Source organism: Lynx canadensis, chromosome B1 (assembly GCF_007474595.2).
Source record: "Lynx canadensis isolate LIC74 chromosome B1, mLynCan4.pri.v2, whole genome shotgun sequence".
Taxonomy (NCBI): domain Eukaryota; kingdom Metazoa; phylum Chordata; class Mammalia; order Carnivora; family Felidae; genus Lynx; species Lynx canadensis.
In genome coordinates this window covers 49,152,710-49,172,378 of record NC_044306.2, presented here as the reverse complement: position 1 = coordinate 49,172,378, position 19,669 = coordinate 49,152,710, and the positions used below count along the sequence as shown (strand labels likewise).

The 19,669-nt window shown below is 39.9% G+C and overlaps 1 protein-coding gene across 2 annotated transcripts in view; it reads left to right on the top strand.

Moving 5' to 3' along the window:
• The first annotated feature begins 612 nt into the window (after positions 1-612).
• CCDC25 (coiled-coil domain containing 25) overlaps positions 613-19,669 on the top strand; it is a 40,510-nt gene continuing 21,453 nt past the window's right edge. The window contains exons 1-4 of one of the 2 annotated variants that reach the window (XM_030312666.1): positions 613-737; positions 5,736-5,783; positions 11,017-11,056; positions 16,031-16,082. In XM_030312666.1, coding sequence (XP_030168526.1) covers positions 710-737; positions 5,736-5,783; positions 11,017-11,056; positions 16,031-16,082 — 168 coding nt within the window. In that variant the 5' untranslated portion in view covers positions 613-709. The remainder of the gene's footprint in view (positions 738-5,735; positions 5,784-11,016; positions 11,057-16,030; positions 16,083-19,669) is intronic. The other variant, XM_030312667.1, reaches the window with a different exon arrangement.

Genomic DNA, 19,669 nt, shown 5'->3' with positions numbered 1-19,669 from the left:
GCATATGCCTCTGGGGAATATCACTAACAAACCACTTTGGTTGAGCACTAAGTTCTAAACCCTTTACGCCTATTAACTTAACCATAGCAAGATAACCTATGTATTAGTTGGTCTATTCATCTCCATTTAGCAGATTAGGTAAGTGAAGCACAGTATGCTCAAGGAGCGCCTTACAAGTGGCGGAACTAGAATGTGAAAGGTGGAGGAATTCGGGTTCATTTCCAAGTAAAATGAGCTTCTACTCAGTGTCAAGTACTGTGAATAGCACAGGGAACACCTGTGAAGAAAGCAAACGGTTTCTGCTGCCAGGGAACCCATAAGGCGTGATGGGTGGCAGATATAACCAACACATAAGCCTCAAGATAAGACTGCCCACTCGGTGAAAGTTCTGCAAATAAAGTCGGTCAAAGGTGTTTTACTTTCAAGAAGTCAGAGTTTTCTCGCTGTGTCTTCCAACCACGAATTGCCCTAGCTCCATCTTTCCTTCTCAACCCCCAAGCCAATAAAGCCTCTTAGCCCGCCTATAACTTCCTCCTCGCCAGGATTAAAGATGGCGCCGACGGGCTGGCGTTATGACGCGACCCGACGTCCGCCGGAAGTGAGCGAGGAGTTCCGGGGGACAGGCGGCCTCCGCGCTTCTGGTATCCTGGTATCTTGCGAGTTGAGTGCTCCTACTCCGCGCTGGAGTCGCTGTGCCGCCGCCGGGATCATGGTGTTCTACTTTACCAGCAGCAGCGGTGAGTGGGCGCCGTGACCTCCTCAGTCACAGCTCAACAACGGGGCTCCGAAGCCGGGACCCCCAGGCTGCTGTTCAGCCTGCACTTCGCCTAAAGCGCCGCCTCGTCACTGGGTGCTTCTTCCCGCCCCTTCTCGGTCCCCACTTGGGTCTGTCCCTGTCGTCCCCGTGTGCCCCTGACCACGGCCTGGGGGGAGGTAAATGGACCGTCACACTTGCTGTCTTTGCATTCGGAAGTTCTTTTCCTTTGGAGAGACCTCCTTTCGCTATCTGGAATTGGGCAGAGTTTGTGGGCTTCTTCACACCCACATCCCAGGTCTCACCCTCACCTCCTTAGCCTTTATTCTGGCTGCGTCCTGGTAATTATCCACTTTGAGGGAGAAAGGAAATACCTGCCAAGAACTCTGCCTTACAGGAAGGGCACCGTACCGTTCTAGGATAGGGTGGTAGGGCTTGGAAGGCAACAGAATAATAAAAAGAGGCAGAGTTGATGTCCCAGATATCAAAAATTGATATGTGATAGTGTTTCTGAATTGTCTTTGGCTGACAAGAAAAGGGTGCTTTTAGTTTCCAGGAAATGGTATGGTCTGGACCTCGTTTTTCCTGCTTATGTTGTTCCCTTTGCCTGGTCAATCCTGAGTTAACTTCCTTTAGACAACTCTGGCCCATCTTTTTCAAATGCCTTTCCCGACCTAACTCCCCCCCAGAGATTGCTTAGATAAACCTCTTTGGGGCACCCCACTAACACCGCATGTGTACCTTTGGCGTTGCTCTTATATAGTATTAAATGCTGTCTGCTTGATCTGGATAGAGTGTAAACTTCTTGAGGACAGGGGCAGGATCTCCTTATCTTGTTTCCCTAGCCTAGTGCCTGGCTCATAGCACTTCATAAATGCTTGTTGAATAAACTAATGTTTGTTTGTTTTTTAACTTAGTCAAAACGCATGCTATTCTATTGCTACTCACTTCTTGCTTGTAAAAGGTGAGATTTAAGTTTAACTAGTTCCATGTTGTTTTTGTGGGTTCGAATAGGGTGATACTGTAAAGATGAGAACAGTAAGACCCAAGGAATCTGTAATACAGATAGCCTCCAGTCACCCCTCCTATACCATCACACTGCCACATCGCACCATTTTGTTCAGTAGTCCTGACTGCCACAGTGTGCCATAAGCTATTTCTCTGCCTTTATAGATTTGGCTTGTTTTACCCATATTATTAAAATTATCAAAAATGAAATTCACACTAGCCTGAAAAATCGTTACAGGCCCCTGGTAGCATTTTCATCCTTCGTCTTTTCTGTTCTGTTTGCATCAATTTTTAGCTTCCCAGCAACACAGATATCTGTACAGGCTCAACAATGGAATAAAAAAATACAGGCTTGGGGGGGGGGGGGCGGGCGGTGCCTGGGTGGCTCAGTTGGTTGAGTCTGACTTCAGCTCAGGTCATGATCTCCTGGTTTGTGAGTTTGAGCCTCGCATCAGGCTTTCTGCTGTCAGCACAGACCCCACTTAGGCTCCTCTATTCCGTTCTCTTCCTCCCCACCCCCCGCTCACTTTGAAAAATGAATCAACATTAAAAAAAATACAGGCAGCGTATATAGGTACTAAATGTATTTTATGCTAGCTGCCTAATTCTCCTTAAAACCATTCTAAATTTTTTGAGCACTAGTCAAAAGTGTAACTAGAGTTACCTAGGTGCCCACAGATAATGGGTCATATTTTTCTCATTGGCTTCTATTATAAGGTCACAGTTGCTTCCTGTTGGAAAAATATTTGGTCTTTAACAAAAATGCACTTCTGCAGCAAATCTTTTAAAACTACAAAGTTAATGGAAAAATTGTAACCTTTTCAGTTAAATAGTGGTAAAACTACATAATTCCATTACAGAAAAGAGCTTGAACATACAGAATCTTCAGGAAATGACTTCTTATAGATAGACAAGCATTTCAACCAACTTATGGTTTACCATTTAAAAAAAATTTTTTAAAGATATTCTTTAATTTTTTTAATATTTTATTTTATTTTTGAGAGAGGGAGAGGGAGGGGCAGAGAGAGGGAGACAAAGAATCTGAAGCAAGCTCCAGGCTCCGAGCTGTCAGCACAGAGCCTGATGTGGGGCTTGAACCCACAAGCTGTGAGATCATGATCTGAGCTGAAGTCAGGTGCTTAACCCACTGAACCACCCAGGTGCCCCACTGTTTAAAAATTTTTTAAATGGGGAGAAAATCTCAGGTTTTTTTTGTTTTGTTTTGTTTCTGCCTTTCCTTTTAAAATTAGTATCTGACTAAAATCTCTTTAACTTCATTCATGTTTCATGACCTGTCATAATGGAATAATGAAACATTAGCCTTTCTGTATTTCCACTGTCTAATTCAAGACCATCTGATTTATGGACCCACAAGGTATCAGCACTTAGCTCATTGAGTCCTTCTGTACTTTTAGTACCTTTTAATTGCATCTATCTCCAGATAGATTGTTCTGTAAATTATGAAATTATCAGAGTCTCTGAAGTGGACTGGTGCTATACCTGAATCCAGTATCTTCAAGATAATTACTTCCCATACTAATCAAACATACTATTTGGGCAAGAATAACAAAAGTACTAGAATAATTCAATTTACTTTTCTTTCATCCTTATTAACATAGACAGGAACTTCATTGAGACTTCTTGCTCCTTTTTGTTTTTAATTTTCTATTTTGACTAATTTCAGTCTTTAAGAAAAGTTCAAAAATAATAAAAGATTTCCTTTATAACCTCTCCCCCAGATTCTAACATTTTAACTTCTGTTTCTTTCTTTTCCTTTCTCTTTACCTCTCTCTCCAAACACACATTTTTTTCTTGAACCGTTTGTTGGTAATTTGCAGTTTACCCCTAAATACTTCAGGTTCCCCCCCCCATCACAAAACATTCCTCATTATCAAAATTAGGAAATTAACATTGCAGCAATACTATGATATAATCAGCAGTTTTTGTTCAGTTTGCATTAGTGTCCTAATGCATTTATAACAAAGGGCAATTATCAATCATTGTTGCATTCCACTGTCATTCATTACTCTTTAGTCTATTCTAATCTGGAGCAGTTGCTCGGCCTTTGCCTTTCATGACACTGTTGTTGAATTATTTTGTAGAATATTCTTCAGTTTGCATTTGAGTTATGTTCTTAATCACCTCATTTTATAGGTCAACCGTCCAAACAATAGTGTGTCGTTCTCTTGGCTGTAATTTAGATGGCTTAGCCTGCACAAACAGCTTTATTTTATTTTAATCATTTTAAAAATTACTTTCAGTCTGATTACAAAACCATCTATATATTTCATAAGTGAGCTAGCCAAGGTAAGTATTATTAACAGTTATATGTATATTTTCCATACACATACAGAAAATAGGTGCATATATTAAAAATATATTTGTAAACATGTACATACAACTATATATTCATTTTTTTACAAATTGAATCTTGCTTTATATATACAAAAATGCTGTTCTATTTAATTGCTACCTTTTCTTTTCAGTGGGTGCCTGGTATTTGTTTATGGATATTCTATAGTGTGTTTAACCAGTCTCAATTAATGAGTGTTTAGTTTGTAAAAAGAACATCATTGCTTGATAGAGTAATTATAGTATGTACTTAATGGTGACATTGTAGGATCAAAGGGTGAATATTGCTAGGTCGTGCAGAGAGAATCTGAAATGGTTTTATTTCTGCACTTCTGGCATTTGTTATAATGGCTGTTCTGGCTATGCTGAGGCCTTACCAAGCGAATGTAATGCTCAATTATAGGCAGATATTTCTGTCAATGCAAATACTCTCTCCTTTCCAATTAGTTCTCTCAACTACTTCCAACTAATTTTGCGTTGTAGTCATTATAACTGTTGACTGAAAGATATGAGATTTTTCCCTCCCCAAGAGAGGCAACTATGATAATTTAGAGAGCTTCTCATTACTGGAAGTACAGGCAATTTATTTAAGAATTTATAAATGAAAGAGTGCTGCTCCCTGGCCTTTAGAGCTCCACTCACACATCCTGGTTCTGTGCTGTCTAGCGACAGTCAACAAACTGCCCAGACTAGGGGCCCAGTGACCATTAATTCAGGAGTTTTGCTACAAATGGGGTCAAACAAATTTTGGTAGACTAGCTTGGAAGCCCGAACCCAGATAGAATTTCAATTAGGAAAGTTAACTTTTTAGTTGACCCCAGATGGAAGATGCCTACATTAAAAGACACTAGCTTAGTAAAGCAAATGTCATTTCTAAGGTAAGCCATACCTAGAATATTTAGTTTGACTTACGCTGAGTTCCTAACACTGAGTTCACATTGGAAATAGTTGGAGATCCTTTAAAAAAACACTATTGCTTACCCACCAGAGATTTGGATTTGGTTAGTCTTAATGGAGCTGGGACACAATTAGGTGGTTCTAACGCGTAATGAGGGTTCAGAATCACTGATTTAGAAGATGTTTGAAAACTGTGTTTCCCCAGAATAGGTTAGGAGCCCATTATAATGTGTAGCACACCTGGAAAAAACTAATATTGGCTAAATAAAATAATGAAAAGGCTTAGCTAAGTATAGGAACCTATTTTTAAATGGTTGAGGTGAAGGTTGGGTTTTTGTTTCGTTTTGTTTTTAACTCTTTTGAAGACGGCAAAATTATGGGACTAAACTGGAGTTGTATTAAACTATGTCCTGATGAAAGTAGGGAAGTAGCTTCTATAGTAAGGATCAGTAAATGTTTCCTCTTTGGACCCAGTAGTAAATATTCTAGACTTTGTGAGCCACATCTCTGTAGCTTTATTCTTCTTCATTTTGTGTTTTCGACTCTTTAAAAATGTAGAAGTCATTTCTTAGCTTGTGTGCTGTCCAAAGACAGGGCTGGATCTGACCTACAGGCCATGTCTTGCAACCCCTAACCGAAGCATTTGTCACTTGATTTTCCCATGAAGCAGTTTTGCTGGGGATGAAGTTATCTAACTGTTTTTTATATTTTTGTTTTGTCTTAGTTAACTCATCTGCTTACACTATTTACATGGGAAAGGATAAATATGAAAGTAAGTTTTCAAAAGCATTTGATTTTAAAATTTCCAACAGGTAAGTGTCAATTGCCCCCTCCCCCCACCCCACATGGTTGGTTGGATATGAGTTTTCAACTAACTACTACTAGTTAGGCCCATTAACTCCAGTGGGTTTCCTTTCCTAGAATTTAGTTATATCAAATAACATTAGAGCCTCTTGGACCATTTGTTGCTGATTAGAAAGTTAACTTTATTAAGAGTTTTTGTGGTATCATTTGATTTAGGGTGATACGAATCAGGTTAACCTATGCTAGTTTATGTCAAGTAAAAATAATCTGTGACTTGGTTGAAAAGCTCATTTTCTGTACATTTTTACCACATTTAGGAATAAAGGAAACATATCTATTGTTTTTTGAGGCCGAAGATGGCTCTTTTTGAGTCATGAAATGTTAACAGTTTTTTCAGACTTTATTGACCACTCTCCTCAGAATGAAATACATTATTCCATATTGCACACATTTATGTAACTAAAACAAAAATTTACAAAAAATACCCATACTCTTCGCTGTGCCCTCTTGTTTTGTTTTTAAAAAGCTAGTCTCAACCTGCTCAATTAATTTTTTTACCCACTAGTGAATTTGAACTAAAGCTTAAAAGGAAAAACCGTTTAAGGGGATGGCCTTTTGACTGCACGAGTGAAGAGGGAGAAGTTTAGCTTTCTTGCTCTAGAGCATTGAGTTGACAGCACTGGGCTGAGGGAGAAAACATCTGCAACAAGGGAGCTTGGAGAAATGACAGAATTACACTTCTTCACGCTTGGAGAAGATACAGTCGTTCTTCTCACAGGGCTAGTGTAATTTCCTAGAAAAGACAGCCCTGACGTCTGGCCCATCTGGGTTAAAATCCCAGCTCCTAATAAAGTAGCTATAGTTACTTAACCTCTTTGAACCTCACATTGCTGAAATGGAAGAAGAGGATCATGGGACAGTATCTGCCTTGCAGGGTCGTGAAGGTGAAACCAAAGAGCGTGGGTAAAGTGCCTGGTCCAGGGTGGGCACTCAGTAATGGCAGCTGTCACCACTGGAGCTTCTTTAGCTCTTTTTCCCCCCTACAACCATCAGTGTCTGTTCTAGGTGCAGTTTGAAACTGACAACAGTTTAAACTTGATTCTTTAAAAGAGACAAGAATAACATTCTTCAGTATGGGACATTTGACATTAATGAAATAAGTAAGGCCAAAAATTAAAAGATGTCAAAGAACAATAATGTTATGTATAACTATGATATGTGTAAATATATAACTATAATTAACCCATATATGTGATTAACATACAACATAACATAAACATATGTATGCATAACATAAAAAATAAAGAACGTGTATAAAACATGTATAAAATATATAACGTGATATATGTAATAGCTATGGAAATCTTATTTTTAAATTTTTTTTGTTTAATTTTGAGAGAGAGAGTGTGAGTGGGGAGTGGCAGAGAGAGAGGGGGACAGAGGATCCAAAGTGGGCTCCACGCTGACAGCAGCGAGCCCAGTGTGGGGCTCAAACTCACAAACTGAAATCATGACCTGAACCAAAGTCAGACCTTCAATCAACTGAGCCACCCAGGCACCCCGATATTTAAATATATATAGTTCTTAATCAGATCTATATAAATGGTTTAGAACTGTGTGGTAATACTGGTTACCATAAGGCAGAATCAGAATAAGCAAGCCTATTACATCCTAGCCAAGAGAAAAAAAACCAGCAGAATAAAATAACTAATTTTTAAACAGTTTTTCCTTATAATGAATTCATGACATTGTCTCTAGTCTGACTTAATGGAGGCACCCAGTCTGCAGTATACTTGTTTTTATATTTCTCTTAGTAACTCCTACATCATCAGAGGCAACTTGTATTTTTTTCGTAGCCCCATCCTGATGAATGTAGCTGAGCAGGGATGCTATCTCCTTGTATTACCTCGAGCAAGGAGGCTGTTTATAACCAGTCATGGTTATCTGCAGTAGGTACGGATCCACACCTAACCAAATCTGCTTTCCTTTCTACCATATCAAGGATGCTAACCCAAGACTTAGGTTACTGAGAAGCACCTAAAGGAGAGCTGCTACGTATGGTTGCCTGGGTTTTGCACTGTGTAACTCTGGGCAGGGGACTTGATACATTTCTTACAGTGAAGGACTGCCTTGATACTGGCTCACACTGCTGGGCTGCTAGTGTTACTGACCTAAGGCAGCTGTGCCAGTGACATTCCCACCAGGTCTCTTTTTTCCTTCCATTTTAGTTCAGTGTTTGCTAGAGCTTATCTGTGTGGACCCATACACCAGCCTGTCTGAGCATCCAAAGAGGAAGATGTAGTCTCTGTTTTCATAGTATTAAAGGTGGAGAGGCACATGCAAAAACAAGTATTCGGTCATTTTGCTCTGCACCTAGAAACTGCTCTCAAAAATAAAGTCTAATTTAGGGGCGCCTCTGTGTGGCTCAGTTGGTTGAGCAGCACACTCTTGATTTTGACTCAGGTCATGATCTCACGGTTCATGAGTCTGAGCCCCACATCGGACTCTGCACTGAGCATGGAGCCTGCTTAAGATTCTCTCTCCCTCTCCCTCCCCCTCCCTGCTCACTCACCTACTCTCCAAAAGAAAGAGTAAAATAAAAAATGTCTATTTTAAAAAGTATAGGTGAAATGAAGCAATATGAATAAGTGCTGTAGAAGTAGAGGAGGGGGCAGCATAAATGTGATTAGGGAGAGCCAAGGAGGAGCGGGTTAGGATGGGCTTGACGTAGAATCCTTTAAATGTCTGTTGTAGGAATTTATATCTACAGATATAAATCTAAATATAGAATTTATGTCTGCAGATGTAAATTTAGATTCTTTCTAGAGTCCACTTGAGTCGAGTTTTGCTGTCATTTAAATGTATGTAGAGGGGTGCCTGGGTTGCTGTGTCGGTTAAGAGTCCGACTTTGGCTCAGGTGGTTATCTCACTGTTCGTGGGTTCAAGCCCAACTTCAGGCTTCACGCTGACAATGCAGAGCCTGCTTCGTATCCTCTGTCTCCCCTCTCTCTCTGCCCCTCCCCCACTCTGTCTCTCTTAAAATAAATTTTAAAAAAGTAATAAAATGTATGTGGGGAAAAAAAAAACCCAGGAGCCCTTGGGAGTCATTTGGAGGTGCCAGCTTTCCTAGATTGCTTTGTAAAAAAGAGATTACATTTTTAAAGCACCCTGTTCCCTAGTGCTCCTAGCACATCATACTTATTCCTGATAGCCTTGATGACTTCAGCCTAAGGGCTGGATAGAACATCAGTGCATTTTTAATTGAATAATTTACTTTCTTTCACTAAAAACTTTCAGATGTTTTCCTTTTATTAGCCAGCAGGTGTCACCAGGAGGCCAAACATTGCCTGACTGAGGAAAAGAGGTTTTTTTATTTCCCTTTCCTTTTTTTGATTACTTGTTGGCTATTGGCTCAGCTTCCCATGTAAGCTAATACAAAGCCCTTCAGAAAATGTATGGTGTCTACAGTTTTTAAAAAAAATTTTTTTAGCATTTGTTTATTTCTGAGAGACAGAGAATGTGAGCAGGGGAGGGGCAGAGAGGGAGACACAGAATGAGAAGCAGGCTTCAGGCTCCGAGCTGTCAGCACAGAGCCCAACGTGGGGCTCGAACTCACAAACCGCGAGATCATGACCTGAGCTGAAGTCAGTGGCTTAACTGACTGAACCACCCAGGCGCCCCTAGTGTCTGCAGTTTCTAAGATTATCCAAGATTTATCATCCTTTTGCTTTTCTGGAAAATGAATACCCCATTCAAGTTAGATAGATTATACTTCCTTGGGTACATTTTAAGTCATCATATCAATCATTTTGTTTAGCTTATAATTTTTAACTTTGTATCTAATACTTTAACGCTTTTGTATTAGACACAATTCATTTCTAATTATTAGCATGGCTATTCGTGTGTATAGGTCTTACCTTTCTGTAGTGATATATGTTATTAGTCTTAAAAATACAGAAGTATACATTTTGAACTAATAATTTACCTTTTAAAAATATAAATATGCTTTAAGGAAATAATCGGGAATATGAACATATTTATTTTAAAAATAGTTACTGAAGCATTTGTAATTAAAACAGCCCCGGGGTACCTGGGTAGCTCAGTCAGTTAAGCATCTGACTTTTGACTTAAGCTTAGGTCATGATCTCCCAGTTCGTGGGTTTGAGCCCCACGTCAGGCTCTGCATTGACAGTGCAGAGCCTGCTTGGGATTCTCTCTCTCTTCCTTGCTCTCTGCCCCTCCCCTGCTTGCTCTCTCTCTCTCTCAAAATAAGTAAATAAAGTTTAAAAAAAAACAAAACATGTGAACAATAGAAAAGTTTATTCATATGGTAGAATTAAGTAGTCATTGTTTCCAAAGACCTTTTTACTTTTTAATTTTACTTTTATCTAAGAAATACATAGCTTAAGAATTCAAATAGTAACAGAATATGTATCATAATAATATTTTCCATCCTGTCCTTGTTTTGTCCTGCAGAGACAGTTACTTTTAACTTATAGCTATTTCTTCTATTTTATTTTTATTTTCATATGTGACAGAATTTTAGGTGATTTCTATTTCCTTTTTTATACTTCTGGTGGTGGTTTTATTTTCTAATTTTCTACTATTTTATAATTAAGAGGTCTCTTTTAAGAAGTAAAACACAGTTCACTGATGAACAAAACCATTTTGACAAATAAGTTTATTACAGTGAATCAATTTCCCAAGACCTCATCTAACCTCTCAGCTGCTCTAATTTGAAGTTTAACTAACTTTTAATAGATATATCTTTGGGGGTGCCTGGGTGGCTCAGTCAGTTAAGTGTCTGACTCTTGGTTTCGGCTCAGGTCATGATCTCACAGCTTGTGAGATCGAGCCCCGCATCAGGCTCCATGCTGACACTGCGGAGCCTGCTTGGCACTCTCTCTCTCCCTCTCTGCTCCTCCCCCCTAAAATAAATAAATACAATTTAAAAAATTAGAAATATCTTGAACTTTCTTTTAAGTATTATAAAAATTATATCAATTATGACAACTCTAAAAGCTATTTTTACAAATTTTTTTTTCTCTATTTTCAGGCATCAAAGCCTCTCTCAACTACTCTTTTCTCCATTAAGGGAGAGAAACAGTTGTGGGAAGGATTGGTATAAACTCTGGCATATTTTCATTTGACAGGTTTTTTTTTTTTTAACCTTTTCTTTGTTTTCTTGTTTCTCACTCTAGACGAAGATCTAATAAAGTATGGCTGGCCTGAAGATATTTGGTAAGTAACAATTTTGGTTCTGCTTTCTATGCATTATATACTTTCTCGGATTTGGCCAACCACCTCACTTTTATGATGAAAACTGAAACTCCTACTTTGTGTTTTGTTCATATTCGGTGGTAAGTAGCTGACTGCCAGCTCCCTTCATTTCTAATCGCTGTGTCGACTGGGGATGATGTCTCAGCAACCCTGAGGTTGGAGGCCGGACCTCAGAAGCTTTCTTTTACCTCATGATGTGTCTTCTCAGAGTGGTTTCGTGAGACTGCCACACTCATGTGCTCAGACCACTCTTCTCGAGGAGATGGATGAGGGCTTCACAAGAAGTGGTGAGGGAAATAGAAGCTTCCATGTGGATGGAATAGATAGGGCATCTGACCAGGTCCAGCTTTATAGAAAACACAGGCTGGGTTCCCTTTGTCTTCTCAACTCCCTCATGAGGTTAGCCCTGTCTCGATCCAGGCTCTACCCCCTCTTTCTAAAATATTTTCTGGAAATTTAAAAAATAATAATCATGCTTTCTTTGCCTTCTGAGATAATTTAATTTGCTGCTCACAAAACCCAGCCCAAAAAGCAATGACAGAACAAACCAAAAACTCACTTTAGTTTTATTCTTTTCTTTTTCTAACTGCCTTAGAATGCCACCTGGGAGTTTCTACCACTCAGACCTGGAACCTTTTAGGAGGACCTGGACTCCCGTTACTTTGATGTAACACTCTCAGACTCAGTTTGCTGAGTCCTGGTGCCTAATTCTACACCTAGAGTAGGGTGTAGTCTCCACAACTCCACAAACACCCCTCTACCAAATGCTGTCCCTGAAGATAAGCACATGGATCCTGTTTGCTTTAATGATAGTAATAATGAACACTGTCATTAGTTATTGAATACCTAACTAGATGCAAAGTATTGGCAGGTGTTTACCTTATTGACATACTCAATTTCACAGTGCCCTGTAAAATAGTTATTAGTCCTGTGCCCATTTTTCAGATGAGGACCCTAAGGCTAAAAGAAACTGAACAGATCTGCTGTGGTTGTTGCTGGCCCCCCAGCCGGCTCTAGTTCTGAATCACCAATTTTGTTCTTCCCTTAGGCTACTGCTCTTTGTCTGAGGGTGACTTCCTTCCTTCCTCAGGCCATTGCTGCAACTCTCTCCGGACCTCTTTTCTCCAAGTGTGGGCCCGAATCCTTCATTTAATTCCCTACAGAGACAGAGTTTAGGTTGTCACTTTTTAGGAGAGTTGCTTGATTTTCAATGAAGTGGACAGCATTGGACATTTATTAGGAAAACTATTACACAGAGACTAACTTAAAAAGCAGGAAATGCTTTCCTGTCTGCCATCTCTAACGTCCACACTCCAGGAACCAAGAGGCATGACAAACCTGAGGAATTTTAAAGTCTTTTTTTTTATCTGCCCCCTGTCCCAACACAGGCCCATCTGCTGAGCTCAGGTAACAAGTGTCATCAAGGGAGACACCGCTTGGTACCCCCTTCACTTCAGGTGTTCAGTTTGCACTGCTGAGGGCTTCTGGATTGAGTGCTGCTTCCCTTCCTAGAACCCTAGACCATAAGCCTCACGAGGACAGTGATCACTTGTTTTGTTCAGTCCCACATCCCGTTACCTAGCATAGGACCTGGCACCTGGTACATGTTCAAAAAATATTTGTTGACTTCCTAATTAACTCTTTGCCTGTGTAGAAATGATCTCTGCTGGACATTTCTTCACAGTAACTGCATTCTGGTGTCTCCATTTTGAGCACCTGTCACCAGGCTGGATTATTCCAGTTGTTCTTAAAGCCCAGAGATCTCCAGATCCTGTCAAGGGAGATTAGAGCTACTGCATCTGTTATGTGGCTGCATCTGTTATGTAGTTATCTGCTGTGAAGTTTTAACATGTCAGGTTTGAAGCATAAACACCTGCACAGAAAAGGTTACATATCCAGATGTACCACAAAAGTCAATTTGCCACAGCCTTTTACCTGATTTTTTTTTTTTTTTTTTTTTTTTTTTTTTCTTAAGTAAGTGGAAGAGAAATTTCCAATTTACAGCCTACGCCCTGTGTATTCTCAGTTGGGTTTTTGATTTCGTTATGGTTGACTATCTCCTGGAATCCTACTTAACCAAACTGGTGTCTACAGATACCCATTTTGACACCCTGAAATTCATGACTCTTGCTGGAAGTGATTGACTTTTACTTTGAGAAGCTATTCGAGGTCTGATGTGAGGTAGAATAGCCAGCCCTAAATTTCAAGACTGTTGTGTCAATCCTGGAAACATTCCTGGGCATGCTAAAATTATGATTCAGTTGATCGATATTCCCCAGGGCACATTTCAACCTGGTTCACTCTGAGGTAAACCTTAGAACTTCACCTGCGTGGATATCAGCATCTGAGTTTATACCAGAAAACACCTTTAAGGAAAGGATTTTCCCAGGACTAAATGAGAATGGAACTGAATTTATCTTTAAGCAAAAGAAGATAGAAATAGTGTGTGTTTACTGCCTCCAAACCCCCAAAGAATAGTATCTCCAGGGACCCCACTTTCAGGAGTTCAATGGCCCAGCTTCTGAGGCCCTGCGTCCGCATCCCCAGGTCATTGGTGCTCATTTACTGAACTTTTTAGTCTCTGCATTCAGTAAAGAAAACAGTGATTAAGTAGGGAGAGGACGATAACAAGGACCAGAAGGAACTAGGGAACTCTACTGCGCATAATTTAAACTTTTCAGAGTAAACATTTTGGGAGGTTTGGAAAGGTTTTTTTTAAGGAACCTCCCCAAGATAGTTTGTTTAGAGAGCTGGCTTTTTTGATTTACAGTGCAACCAAAGCCCCACACTTCCACACATTCCCCCTGCCCTTGTAGCAATATACCTCCCAGCCTGTGCATCAGTTGCTCTGTGCATCAGCAGTGATATTCCCGTGTGTGTTTTAGGATTTCGATTACTTATGTATGACTCCATCAGATAGACATTGAATTATTTATGTATTTCTTTGGACAAAATTCCATGTCAGACCTTTAAGAAAAATCAGGATACAATTGATTTACTATGGGTATGTAGGAAAGAGTTGTTATAAATAGAGAATTGGCTTAAGACAAGTCAGAATGGGGCAAGTTACTTTTCAACTGAACTTGCTTCCTAAGATCCTGAAAGAGGATAATAAGATACATAATTTCTGGATTTGCAAAAACACATTTTTTTTCAGTGGAAAAGGCCAAGCTAAAGACGGTAATCAGTAGGAATCTCTTATAGGGAATATAAATTTTATATGAGAAAAATAAATCAATGTCCAATTCTGGTTATCAGTAATGGATAATAATAAAACCTAGAGGGGGCGCCTGGGTGGCTCAGTCTGTTAAACGTGGGACTCCAGCTCAGGTCATGATCTCACGGTCTGTGAGTTTGAGCCCCACATTGGGCTTTGTGCTGGCAGCTCAGAGCCTGGAGCCTGCTTTGGATTCTGTGTCTTCCTCTCTCTCTGTCCCTCCCCTGCTCACACTCTGTCTCTCTAAAATGAATACATGTTAAAAAAAAACACAACAAAAAAAACCTAGAGGTATCACAAACTGCAAAAAATGTGTAGTATTTTTCTGTATCCATGGTGACTAGCAAAATGCTTAACTTCCTTAAGAGGGCATTAGAAACAGCATAATCTTTTTTTTTTTTTAACGTTTATTTATTTTTGAGACAGAGAGAGACAGAGCATGAACGGGAGAGGGTCAGAGAGAGAGGGAGACACAGAACCCGAAACAGGCTCCAGGCTCTGAGCCATCAGCACAGAGCCTGACGCGGGGCTTGAACTCACGAACCGCAAGATCATGACCTGAGCCGAAGTCAGACGCTTAACCGACTGAGCCACCCAGGCGCCCCAGAAACACCATAATCTTAACATTTGTATAGAATCATGCTGTCCACGTCTTACAGTAGGCATGAGTGTGTGACCATTTTCACTTCTAAAAACACACTAATGCTAAGAAAATGTCTAGAGAAATATATAATGGGGTGTAGTGGTGCCTCCTTAGGATTTTACTGAGCACTCTTCAGTCTGGAAAGGTGAGGAGTAAGGAAGAGATGACTAATGTTATCAGAATCCCAAAGTGACCATCATGTGTTACCGTTGTTTGTTGTGAGAATTCTGGGGCATCTCTGGAAGCTGGAAAGAGGGAATGTCAACTTTATTTGGTAAATATCTCCAAATGTTAGACTAGGGTGTAAAAGGAATTAAGTTTAGAAAGATTTCTTTCAATTGGTGGATGATAGAGGCTTAATGAAAGGTAAATTTAGGACATTGGGATTTTTTTAGGACTGTATCATAAAGGGCAATCCCCGTGCTTTCCCAGAAAACATATTAGTGCCATTGTCAGATACAAGGAGGGATGAATTGTTGGTCTGACCCATTTTATGGCTTGTCCAACTCTGTACTTCTCTTTGGATTGTTTTTGAACTTAGGACGTCCCAAACCATTCCTCTCATCTTTTTTCCCAAACTGGTGCCTTCTCCACCTGTAAAGTATTTTCCTCTATAGTCCTGCCGGTCTCCCAGGCTTGCAACACCGTGGATCTTGATGACTTCTTTCATTCCCTTCTCTCCTCACCTGAAATTCCTTTCCCTGTGTTTTCTCTACGACCTGTGTTTTAGTCAGATACCCTCTGAGTCTCAGTTCATCAGTGAAGTTTGTGATCACTGATAGCTCTTTCTCACTTGAAAAAAAATTGCCCTTTCCAAGGCATTTCCATTTATTGTCTCTAGTATTCAGCTTGGCACTTAGTCTCATGCAGCTGCAGAACTTGCCCTGTTTACCTTACCTCTCCCAGTTGACAGTGAGCCCTTTGGAGGCAGTGATCGTGTTTTTACTCCCCATGGTGCTTGACATGTGGTAAGCACTGAGTTAATACTTTTTGGGTTGGAATGCTTTAAATGCAAGGGGCCTGAGGAGATGGTTGTCTTGTACCTCTTGCTAAAAGTAGTTTTCATTCTTTGTAGGTTTCACGTGGACAAACTCTCTTCGGCTCATGTATACCTTCGATTACATAAGGTAACTGGATTTAAACATGGACTCATGCTTTTTCTTTAGCGATGAGCATCCTCTCTTGTCCTCTGTCCTTTTTTTTGTTTTTTTTTTGGCAGTTAAATTGCTTAAAATAATAAATATGTGCAAAAGATAAAAAAAGGTAGCAAATGAAGAGCTGTCCTACCCCTGACCCAGAAAATGACTAAGGGAAATTCTGGTGACTTTGAAACTTGAAAGGGGACATAGTGTACGTACCTTAGCTAGAACCACTGCCCTAATTATCCTGCAACTTTAGGTATGTTGTTCGTCACCTCTGCTCTCTCTCCCTTTCATTTCAGTTGACAGTTCTGGACCTTCTGTCTTCTCCAGTGGAGATCACATGTGGTTCCTTTTTCTCACACTCATGTGATTGTCCTGCCTCACCAAGGATAGATGTTCCCAGTTATCAGGGGCTTCTTTGGGACATTTAACACAGCATTATAATAGTAAAGGAAAAAGATGCAATGTTTCCTAGTAACATAAGACCACTATTATTTCTAATGCCTTAACATTCGTATGTTTTATACAGTTGAATCATAGGGTATACGTACTTGGTATGTGTGTTGCCTTTTTTTTTTTTTTTTCTTAATGTCCTATTTTGGAATGCTTTTAGATTTACAGAGAAGTTGCAGAAATAGTCTATACTACATGGGGTTCCCATATACCCCATGCCTGGCTTCCCCCATTGTTAACGTCTTAACATGACCATGGCAGATTTGTCAGAACCAAGAAAGCAACATTGGTATGTTACTGTTCACTAAGCTCCGGGCTCTATTTTGATTTCACCAGTCTTTCCGTTAATGTCCTTTTTCTGTTCCAGGATCCAGTCTAGTGTCCCATGTTGTGTTTAGTTGTCACGTGTGCCTAGTCTCTGGTCTGTGACAGTTCACGCTCTGAAAGTGTGAGATTTTTCCATTTTTCATGAGCATGGCAATTTGAGAAGTACTGGTCAGGTTTTTTTACAGAAGGCCCCTCAATTTGAGTTTATCCGATGTTTTTCTCATGACTGGAGTTACGGGTTTTGGAGGAAGAATAGCACAGGAGTGGAGTGCCCTCCTCATCACATCATGTCAGGGGCACGTGCATTAGTAGAATTTATCACCAGTGATGCTAACCTTCATCTCCTGGCCAGGCCAGTGTTTGCCAGGTTTCCTCCCCTCTCCTATACTCTGTTATTTGGACACAGATCACCGAGTCCAACCTGTACTCACAGGGGAGGGGATGGAATTAAGCTTCACTTCTTGGAGTGGGGAGTATCTACATAAACTTAGAAGGAAGATTCTATCTCTTCTCCCCTACATATTTAATACAGCAGTTTACATGTATCAGTATGGACTCATACATTTATTTTGTACTTCGGGTTATAATCGGTTCTATGTTATTTGGTTGCTGAAGTTGTTCCAGCTTTGGTTGGAGCTCTTTCAGCTTGGCTCCTGTGTTGCTTTGATATGCTGCTGTCCTTTTGGTTTTTGAGCACTTCCTTTCTGACACTCTAAGATGGTGTGGGCTCTTCTTGTATTTTCCCTGCCCCAGTCCTAGAATCGGGCCTTTCTCCAAGGAACCCTGATTCCTTTAACTGGGGAATTGTATTTAGGAGCCAAGATCTGGACTTGGTGTGCTCACTGCTCCTAGAGTGTCATTGCTTCTAGGCCCCCTCAGCAGAAAGAGCTAGGAAGTACATGTATGTATATTAACCCACGTTAGTAATTCGTGTGTTGGATTGTTTCTCTATCTGTATCTATGTTAAGCATGAGCTCAAACTGATGTCTGTGATGAATCTGTTATTATAGAGGCCATTCTAGTCTTTTCTCTTTGCTTCTCTATTAATTCCTTCTCACAGTGAGAAGCCTGGTTCCCACCATCTACTATCTATTTGCTTTTTGACTCCCACTATATGTGGAAATGGTTTCAGATGTGTTAAGTTTTATCCCCATACGAAACAACTTTATCAACTAAAGTATGCTGTTTGTGTGCAATTATTTTTGTCTTTTTGCCTTACAGTTTCCAGTTGAAATGCTGTTTTCCAAAGTTATTTGTAAGCTGCTTTTTTTTTTTTACCCCATGCCTTTCAGTGATGTCATGCCATGCACTCCAATTCTTTTGTCTCCATTTATATCCCATCCTGTTGATTGTATTATTACAATTTTTAATTCCCCTAGTTGATTGTATTACTCTTTCATGTGACAGTTTTGAAAACTTTTTCATGTTACTGTATTATTTTCATATTTATTGTTTTGACTGGCTGCTTTGAGTTGATATGCCACAGTTACCTGGCTCCCCTGTCAGAATATAAGTTGTTTATAGTTTTCAGCATCATGAATCCCTAACGCGAAGTTTTTTTTATGAACCACTTTCTGTTTTTCTTTTTGAATTGGGTTTTTTTTACAATAATTCTCGGGGTGCCTGGGTGGCTCAGTCAGTTAAGCATCCGACTTCAGCTCAGGTCATGATCTCACAGTCTGTGAGTTCGAGCCCTGCGTCAGGCTGCGTGCTGACAGCTCAGAGCCTGGAGCCTGCTTTGGATTCTGTGTCTCCCTTTCTCTCTGCCCCTCCCCTGCTCATGCTCTGTCTCTCTCTGTCTCAAAAATAAAAACATTAAAAAAAATTTTTTTTTCAGAAGTAGAATCACTGAGCCAGAAGATAGAAGCATTTGGGAGATGTTTCAAAGACCAGATTGCCCTCTAAAAATATTGCGCTAGCTTAAAATGCTACCTGATATATACAGGTTTTCCAGACCTTCCTGGGATTTTATAACTTAAAAAATATGGCAACCTTTTGACAATTTTTCAATAAATGCAAGATGCTATTTCATTATGGTTATAATACTCACTTCTTAATTTACTAGCAAGGTTAAACATTGTGCCCCATCTTTATTTATACTGTTGATATTTTTGAGAACTGTGTTGTAAAGGAAAAGAGGAAGATTGTGAACTCTGTGCTGGAACAAAACTCTGGATTCTCCTTGGCAACTTCTTGCCATTTTGGAACTACTTTAAGTTTAGAGGAAATAAAGTATGGTATTACCAAGTTTCCTCTTGGTTCAGATTAAACTTTTTTCCTTTAGACTCTGTGTCAGAAAATGGAAGTAATAGCAGTAGTCCCAAGTTGACATTACCACCAGTTTCTCCTTGTGTGAAAAGAAATTTAATTTCATTTTCTTTTGGAAGCACATAATGTGCTCAGTAAAAATAAATGCTTTTTAGGGACCATTTACATGGTTGATCTGTAGTAAACGGCGTAGCCTTTTGTACTTAATAGGTACCAAGTACGTGTTAGTGATGGAATAAGACTAGAGTGGTTCAGGATCCAGACTGCTGGATTTGAATCCTGGCTCTGCTGCTTACTGGCTGTGTGACTTTGAGCAAGTTACCTAGCTGTGCCCGTTTTCTCATCTGTAAAAGGGAGCAATCGGTACCTATGTTACTGAGGATTAAGTGAGCTAGCATGACTGAGGCAGTTAGGATAATGCCTGGCACATGCTAAGCATCGTATGTGTTAATTTTGTTGTTGAATTCAATCCAGACCTTGAAGATCACAGATATTCAGCAGTATTCTTTCCTAGGCTGCTTTGG